The 9410-nt window shown below is 42.6% G+C and overlaps 1 protein-coding gene across 3 annotated transcripts in view; it reads left to right on the forward strand.

Annotated features, from left to right (window-relative positions):
• LOC138980474 (glycoprotein-N-acetylgalactosamine 3-beta-galactosyltransferase 1-B-like) overlaps positions 1-8577 on the forward strand; it is a 29820-nt gene extending 21243 nt beyond the window's left edge. For 2 of the 3 annotated variants that reach the window (XM_070353353.1, XM_070353352.1), the window contains 4 exons: positions 2253-2533; positions 4331-4508; positions 6893-7095; positions 7733-8576. In XM_070353353.1, the coding sequence (XP_070209454.1) occupies positions 2253-2533; positions 4331-4508; positions 6893-7095; positions 7733-7840 (770 nt within the window). In that variant the 3' untranslated portion in view covers positions 7841-8576. Of the gene's footprint in view, positions 1-2252; positions 2534-4330; positions 4509-6892; positions 7096-7732 lie in introns of all 3 variants that reach the window. The other variant, XM_070353354.1, reaches the window with a different exon arrangement.
• Positions 8578-9410: the final 833 nt, after the last annotated feature.

The raw sequence follows: 9410 nt of genomic DNA on the forward strand, positions 1-9410 counted from the left end.
CAGATTTGACCTGTTTTGAACATGATGTTACTTTTTTTGTGGTGCTTTGATGTTCCATAATTACCTAATCTTCAAAATATGAATGCATCCTAAAGGTCTTTTTAATATCACAGTTGTCATTTATAACATTTTGAATAATTTCATGTCCACTGACACAGTGTAACATGTGACACGTAGAATGCTGTTATGACTTGCTTTTAACATGTTTTGCTATTGTTTCTGTTTTCATATTCCATAAATAACCTAATCTTTAGATTGTAAATGAAAAGTTAGTGTATGTATAACATTCTGGTTGTTATTTCAAATATTATGAATATTTTCATGCCCATCAATATTTTTGTAACACGTGACACCTGCAACAACATGTTTAACTAGTTTGAGCAAACTGTAACAACTTTTAGGGATATTTTTAACATGTGTCAGTGTTTCTGTTGAAGTGTTATATTTTATTTTAGGGTTTATACTTCTTGTGGTTACTTAGCAGAAAGTATCAGTTTTGACTTTTATGATGTTTGAGCGTTTTGCGACATTACGTGACACTGCATTCAAGATTTGGCTCCAAATGTACTTTTAAAGACTGATAATGCTTCTGCAGGGTCTGTTTACTAGAAATAAATCATTACCAGTTGTATGAAATGATATTAATGGCTTCTGTGGTCAGTTTTGTTGCACATGTGGCTTTTCTCAAAATTGGCGTTTTATGGCATATTATCAAACCGTACACATTTCCCAAATGCACAAACCATTCTTTTATTACACAAATGTGTTCATCAAAGACTAATGTATCACTTAAAACACCAAAAAAAATCAACTGAAAAGGTTTAGTTTGTCACAAATGTCCAAGCACCCCCCCCAGCACCTTTTGGCAAAGCCTCATATATATTTATATATATAAAGCGACACGAGAGGGATTTTGTAGGGTAAAAAAAAACAAAAACATCCATAACATTTCTCTCTGTTTAGAATTATAGACTGATAACAACCAAACAGACACACAAACCAACCAAATAAAGTCCCCAAAATGCATCGATGAGATTGTTTACAACATGAAAATTAAATCAACAACTTTAAAAAAAAAGTTGACAACTTGAATTCTTCAACGTTTCAATGAATGTTCGTTAAGTGTTAAGAGTTTGTAAATGTAAACTGATTAGACTTTCAAGAATGGGTTTGTCAGTTGATCATTATTACTATTTAAGACAGTACAAATACAATAATTATGGACATGCTATAAAAGTCCTTACATTAGACATCATTGACATTGAAGTCGAAACCATGCAACGAAGGCTTTTTTGTGTGAACGATGCATAACTGGGTGCCAATCCAACTGTGTTGGAACAATCCGCGGTGGCTGAATGGTTCAAATCACAACAAATCTCGATTACAACCAATCCGACCCCGCGGCTGCGTACCACCTATTTGGATGGCAGCCACTTTCGCTTTGTGTACCTCAGCCCTGGTGTCCACAGCACATAATACAGCAATGTACTGTAAACTACCTTGTATAAGCCCAGTATCTTGTATAAGCCCACCCCCCACTTTTGGACGAATTTTGTGTAAAGGCCCTACTACCTTGTATAAGCCCACCCCCCACTTTTTAATTCTTCGTTGTGTGTGTGCCTTCAAGACATAAACTGCCTTCAAAATGCAGGTCTAACCCCATCTTTATTGTTTTGCACAGGGGGGTAGTACCTTGTAGGCCCTATAAGCCCACCCCTAACTTTAAGGTCACTTTTGTGTGCAGGGGGGGTGGGCTTATACAAGGGAGTTTACAGTACACATTTCCAGATTGTACATTTACATTCCGTTAAGTTGCCTTCTAGTGGTCTTTTCGTCTGTGGTCCTTCCTTATGGTATGTGTACGTATGAATATTCAACATTTACGTGTGTTCTCATGCTTGAAAGTAATGCAGCAAAAACCCACAACATCTCCTTGTAATGCAAGACTATTCGAATGTTGCCATGTGTGTGTGAGTGTGTGTGTGTGTGTGTGTGTGTGTGTGTGTGTGTGTGTGTGTGTGTGTGTGTGGTTGGTGTGTGAGTGAGTGAGTGAGTGTGTGCATGTGTGTTTGTTTATGTGTGTGTGTGTGTGTGTTTGCTTACTTGTATGGTTTGTGGGTATGTTGTTGTTGTTGTTGTTGTTGTTGTTGTTGTTGTAATCGCCTGGATTTGTAGGCAAACTATTAAAAATATTCGTTTTGAAAAAACGACCAGATCTGACACATCACTTATTTAGTTCCTCTCTACTTCAGTTGGCACAACTGAGACTGGACCAAAGTCGCCAGAAAAAGTTCGAGTCTTAGTCTGGATCATGACTGGTCCCAAGAACCTCCAATCAAAGGCCAGCGTAGTGCGCGAAACGTGGGGTCGACGAGCCAATCAGCTGCTGTTCTTCAGCTCTGTGACCAATGAGACGTTCCCTACTATCGGTCTCAACACAACAGAGGGGCGTCAGCACTTGACGGCTAAAACTGTGCAAGCTTTCCGCTACATTTATCACCATCATTTGGATGATGCAGAATGGTTCATGAAGGTTGGTTTGCATGGTGTGTGTGTGTGTGTGTGTGTGTGTTTGAGTGCGTCTGTGTGTGTGTGTGTGTGTGTGTGTGACGTACTGTGTGCGAGTGTGAGTGCGTCTGTGTGTGTGTGTCTGTGAGTGTGAGTGTGTGTTTATGTTTATGTGTGTGCGAGTGTGAGTGCGTCTGTGTGTGTGTGTGACTGACTGACTGACTATTAGGGTTTAACGTCCTCTTAAGGGGGGCTCACACACAGGCGGAGCAAGCGGAGCAAGAGCGGAGCGGAGCAAGGAAATTGTCTCCGCTCTCCACCTGCCCTCTCACACACACGCTCCGGTTCCGGAGCAGGCTGCTCCGATCCTGCTCCGGTAGGGGATTCCCCTATGATATGACGTAGCTTCTCTACTCGCGCTGCCTTAAATTACGCACCTGTCAAGTTGAATCGCCGCGCAAGATCTAGATAGGCTTCTTTGGATGCCGAACGATTGTAAAAAATTTTTACAGCCTGATTCCACAGACATACATGGTACTCCAGTTGCTCGATGAAATCGAACGTCTCAGTTACCTTGGGGAAACAAGGGAAGCAACTCACATATTATTTCCGGAGAAAGTGATGAGTGCGCTGATTGGCTGCACCGCTGCACCGGAGCCAAAAAATAGAAACGTGTCCTATTCCTTGCTCCGCACCGCACACACCACTTTCTCCACTCCTGCAACGGAAGTAGCGTCATCTCTCCGCCTGGTGCAGCATACTCCACCCTTGCTCCGCTTGCTCCGCCTGTGTGTGAGCCCCCCTTTAATCGAACAAGCCCTCTGTGGCTGTCTTCTTCGACACACCAGCATTGGGTTTGTTTCGTCAAAGTATCGAAATACGATCATGATAATCAGAGACGAGAGATGATGCATGCGTGTCTTCGTGTTTTCCAAGCCCTGAGACTTTCGCTGTAAACGTGGGATCTTTTTCGTGCGCATGTGTGCACACGGGGGTGTTCGGACACCAAAGAGAGTCTGCACAAAGTTGACTCCGAGAAATAAATCTCTCGCCGAACGTGGGGATCGAACCCACGCTGATAGCGACCAACTGGCTACAAAGCCAGCGCGCTACCAACTGAGCTACGTCCCCGCCCCCTGTGTGTGTGTGTGTTTGTGTGCTTGTAAGTGTGAATGTGAGTGTGTGTTTATGTGTGTCAGTGAATGTGTGTGTGAGTGTGGGTGTATTTCATAGGAGTCTGTTTACCAGATTACCTTGAACCTCACCCAGGGAAGTTATTCTGGTTCAATCTAAGTCTCTCAGTTTGCACAAACGTTTTTTTTAAAATTATTAAAAAGTCATTTGTGTGACAGAATGAGCTAAATAAGATGCGATTTATTTCCATGTGGTTTGGAAGAAAATCATCGGCGGCCGAAAGCATGCTTTTTTTTCGACCAACGACACAAATGACCAAATAACGCAACTTTCTGGTGCTCATTCCCTCAATTTATGTCACTCGACTCATTCTTTGCATTGATTAAAAGGACTTCAAACAGATCAAATGCAATAATCGCACTAGATAGTGATCTTTGAATGTACTACGCTAAAATTATAGATGACCTGGAGATCTAATTAACTATGCATCTTTTTTCTAATGCTTTGATTGACACATTACAGTGTCAAAGAGATTCAACTAAACTTGGCCAAAAAATGATTGTGACAAAAGAGAGAACCTGCGTCACTTCCTGTCCCAAAAGAACACCAGCGAACCTGTGTTTTGGGTTATCGCTTTAGAACGTAGGTAGACCTCATCTCAAAAACAATGTGGTCTTTGTTTCATTAGGCTGACGATGACACCTACGTCATCATGGAGAACCTTCGCCACTTCCTGTCCCAAAAGAACACCAGCGAACCTGTGTATTTCGGTTATCGCTTCAAACCATTTGTCAAACAAGGCTACAACAGTGGGGGAGCGGGCTATGTACTCAGCAGAGAAGCTCTCCGGCGATTCGGCAAACAAGGTACGGTTGAGTTCTCTTTAGGGGGAGTCTTGGGGTTGGTTGGGTGTTTAATAGCAAGAGCTAGATGTGGCACTTTTTAGCACTTGTACGGGAACGTGTACGGGTAACGTCATCATATCTAGTTTTTACGTTACGCGTTTGCCAAGATCTGCAGTCTTGGTGGGAGCATAACAACGTATACATTTGTAACATTGGAGAACAACAGTGAGTCTCCGGTTACGCAATATCTACACGTACACGTACAGGTCTTTGCTACACGTTCGATCATCCAGAACACTGTAATGTTAGCATGCTTGGTTGTAGTTTGTATTCATTTTTATTTGTGTGTGTGTGTGTGTGGTGTGTGTGTGTGTGTGTGTGTGTGTGTGTGTATGTGTGTGTGTGTGCTTGGTTGGCTGGTCGGTAAGTGGTGTTGGTGAGACCAGGCCGAGGTACACGAACAAGTTACCAACCGGGTGGTAGTCAGCCGCGGTGTTAGATTGGTTGAAATCGAGATTTGTTGTGATTTCAACGAATCAGACGCCGCGATTTTTTCTCACCCGTTTGGGTTTGACCTACTTTCGCTTCGTCCCCCTCAGCTCAGGTCTCGCTTAACTAGGTCGTTCTTTGGATGCTGGTTCACTTTCTAGAACCAAGAAAACGAAGAGCAACAACAAGAAGAGCACCTCGCAAGAAAGACAGAGACAAGGAATTATGTGTTTAAGGATAAGGACAAGATTCCATAGTCCTGTGAAGTTACCCTGATGGAAATTCGGGCTGCTTTCTCACTGGAGAAAGCGAACTGTCGTACAGTATACGGCGCTACCCATTTTGTTCTTTTTACATTTAGTCAAGTTTTGACTAAATGTTTAAACATGGAGGGGGAATCGAGACGAGGGTCGTGGTGGTGTATGTGTGTCTGTATGTGTGTGTGTGCGTGTGTGTGTGTGTGTGTGTGCAGGGGCGGACGAGGGGGGGGGGGCACAGGGGGCACGTGCCCCCCCCCCGAAAAAAAAGAAGAAGAAAAAAATAAGATTTTTCTATGCTGATTCTATGACCATTTCTAAGTTCAAATGGCACCAGATGGCACCATTTTGCTTCTTTGGGCAAAAAAAATTTCAGGGGGGGGGCATGCCCCCGGACCCACCTAGCAAATTCGGGCGCTTCGTGCCCATCACATTCACTTTCGATTCAAAGTGCCCCCCCCCCCCTTACAAAGCAACTGATCCGCCCCTGGTGTGTGAGTGTGTGTAGAGCGATTCAGAGTAAACTATAGGACCGATCTTTATGAAATTTTACATGAGAGTTCCTGGGTATGATATCCCCAGACGTTTTTAAAATATTTTTGATAAATGTCATATCCGGCTTTTCGTGAAAGTTGAGGCGGCACTGTCACGCTCTCATGTTTCAATCAAATTGGTTGAAATTTTGGTCAAGTAATCTTCGACGAAGCCCGGAATTCGGTATTGCATTTCAGCTTGGAGGCTTAACATTTAATTAATGAGTTTGCTCATTAAAGTTGTCATTAAAATCGATTTTTCGCAAACAGATTTAAAATTGATTGCATCGTATTCTTCATCACATTCTAAATCTAAAAATATATACATATGTCATGTTTACTCTTAAAATGTGATCACAATTAACGAAAATATTAATAATTAGTCTTACGATTAAAATGTAAGAAATCGATCCAAAAATGATGTCATCTTATTCGTGATCATTTCTTGATTCCAAAAACATATAGATACGATAGGTTATATTCAAAATAAGCTCAGAAAGTTAACAAGAATACAGAAAAGTGCGCTTTCCTGCTTAGCACAATACGCTACCGCGCTAATCTGGCGTGTCAATATCACTACGTTTTGCACGTGGAAGGTGAGCGATTTCCTTCACGCGGGGATTGACGAAGCTGTAGGGGGCCTACTGTCTTAGTGAATAAATACAGTGCGTTCAGTTTCATCCCGTGAGTTCGACAGCTTGACTAAATGTAGTAATTTCGCCTTACGCGACTTGTTTATCCTGCATGCGTGCAGTCATTTTTCCAAGCCCTGAGACTTTCGCTTTGAACTTGGTTTTTTTATCGTGCGCATGCGTGCACACGGGGGTGTTCGGCCACAGAGGAGAGTCTGCACAAAGTTGCAGAAATAAATCCCTCGCCGTACGCGGGGATCGAACCCACGCTGATTGCGACAGCTGGTTTTGAAGCCAGCGCCGCTACCGACTGAGCTATTTCCCACCGTGCAGTAGCAGTTGCATGGATCGATTTTCCGGGGGGAGTGTAGGGGGGGGGGTATAGGGGGTATTGAAACTGCTTCCAGTGCATTGTTGTTGTTCCGTTGAACTTTTTGCCTCAAGACACTATTATTCAAAGTGTGTGTTTGTTTGTTTGCTGTATCGCCTGACAGGGACAGACCCTAAGCTTTGTGAGCAAGATGGTGGCGACGAAGACGTTCACTTTGGACAATGCATGCAGAACTTGGGGGTCCGAATTACAAACAGCACGGACTCGGACGGACACACTCTCTTTCACCCCTTTCATCCAGAGACCCATTTCTTTGGCACTTACCCCAGGCGGATTAATTTTTACGCTTTTCGAAAAGCAAGAAAGGTATTACTGATTTATACTTAAGCTTTTTGTAAACATAGAAGTTTTCGTTTGTTTGAAAGTCCGGCGGACTTTTATTCCCAGGAAAATATGTCCCTGGACTTTGTGTCCTGGGAACATAAAAAAGGAAAAGATGTCCTCCAGGACTCAAAGTCCGACCCCTAAATATAGGTTAGGACTGTCTGTCCTGGGGAAACTTGTCCGCTGAAAGTCTAGGAAAAATTGTCCGGCTGGGGACTATCGTTCCTAGGAACTAAAGTCCGTAGGGCTCTTTTTCCCAGCGGACACCTTTTCCTTTTACACCGGGATTCGACTGTGTGTTAACCTTGACATTTGAACCCCTTAAAAAAAGGTCGAAAGGCTCATTAGATGATTTAATTTTTTCGAAAATCAGTACTTTCAGTCCTGCGATAATGTAAATGTTTGAGCGAGTTGGATCATTGTTGAGTGAGCATGTACTGAACTGAACTGAACTGAACTGAACTGAACTTAACTGAACTGAACTGAACTGAACTGAATTTTACAAAAAATTAAGATTTAATGCTTCGCCTTTTAACTGTGAATGAATGAGCAAGCGCCTGATTCAGTAAGTGGCAGTTAGTCAGTTAAGTATTAATAATATAATGTCTTTTGTCTTCAGGGGTTTGAGGGAATCAGCAAACATGCGATATCTTTCCACTACGTATCGCCAACATTGATGAGGTTGTTGGAGCTTTACCTCTACCACATTCGTCCTTACGCAAATTAATGGTACAGACACGCGTCATCAGAAATGACGTCATCCTGCACTCACCGTGGAAACATCGTCATCGCATCCAATGTACGACGTCGTGTCTTAATTTAATCTAAAGTCGCGAGTCGTGTTGCAGATGACTTGAATGTACTGTCACCCTTGGTCACTTAACCAAAAGGACACAGGAACCTTGTTTTTATCCAAGCGAAGCGAGCGAAGCAAGCGAAGCTAGGTTGGTCCCACACTAGAGTTGATTTCAACCAAATGATGTGTGTGTGTGTGTGTGTGTGTGTGTGTGTGTGTGTGTGTGTGTGTGTTAGAACCCCTAAAACTTTCACAGTTTTGACTCGACTACAACAAAAATTGGCACAGGCAATGTTATTGATCCCAGGAAGGTTTTAAGACATAAATCGTTTTGATCCGACATCGACAACGGCAGTTACAAGCGCTTCCAATTTCTAAGTCATAACAAAGAAGGAGGTCAAACCCAGGTCAAGAAGACAATCAAAACTCATGACGTCAAACTCATGACATCATTCTCTTCAACACAAGGAGCTGAATTCAAAATGTTATGACATCTTCCATGACGTCAAACTTGAGGATTCCATTTCCAAGCTAAAGTCTTTGTGTACATCAAATCTGGTAGCACGAGATGTTGTAAGAGACACCGTGAATTACTTGCAATCCTGGTGAGTTGGTTGATATGATGGACGACGACAACAACAACAACAACAACAACAACAACAACAACAACACCTCCACCACCAACAACAAAAAAACAACACCACCACCACCACCACTAACAACAACAACAACAACAACAACAACAACTACAACGACACCACCACCACAACCACCACAACCACCAACGACGAGATGTTGTAAGAGACACCGTGAATTACTTGCAATCCTGGTGAGTTGGTTGATATGATGGACGACAACAACAACAACAACAACAACAACAACAACAACAACAACAACACCTCCACCACCAACAACAAAAAAACAACAACACCACCACCACCACCACTAACAACAACAACAACAACAACAACAACACCAACAACTACAACGACACCACCACCAGAACCACCAACAACAAAAATCCAATAAAAACCGTTATTTTCCATTTCTCAACCGATTTTTATGAACATTTGTGAAAAGGTCCGTTGTCCCTTACTGAAGATATCGAGATGTTGGACGAGGCTTCGTTATTTACTTGTAATCAGGTAATCTAGGTGTACATCAAATCTCGTAGCACGAGATGTTGGACGAGACTTCGTCATTTGCTTGTAATCAGGTAATCTTGGTGTACATGAAATCTGGTAGCACGAGATGTTGGACGAGACTTCGTTATTTACTTGTAATCAGGTAATCTAGGTGTACATCATATCTCGTAGCACGAGATGTTGGACGAGACTTCGTCATTTGCTTGTAATCGCTCTCTCTCTCTCTCTCTCTCTCTCTCTCTCTCTCTCTCTCTCTCTCTCTCTCTCTCTCTCTGCCAAACATATATGCATTTAACATCCAAAGCACTGCATTTTCCGAGGAAAGATATCATCATAAAAAGAGAGAGAGAGAGAGA

Source organism: Littorina saxatilis, linkage group LG11 (assembly GCF_037325665.1).
Source record: "Littorina saxatilis isolate snail1 linkage group LG11, US_GU_Lsax_2.0, whole genome shotgun sequence".
In the NCBI taxonomy this organism is placed as follows: Eukaryota; Metazoa; Mollusca; class Gastropoda; order Littorinimorpha; family Littorinidae; genus Littorina; species Littorina saxatilis.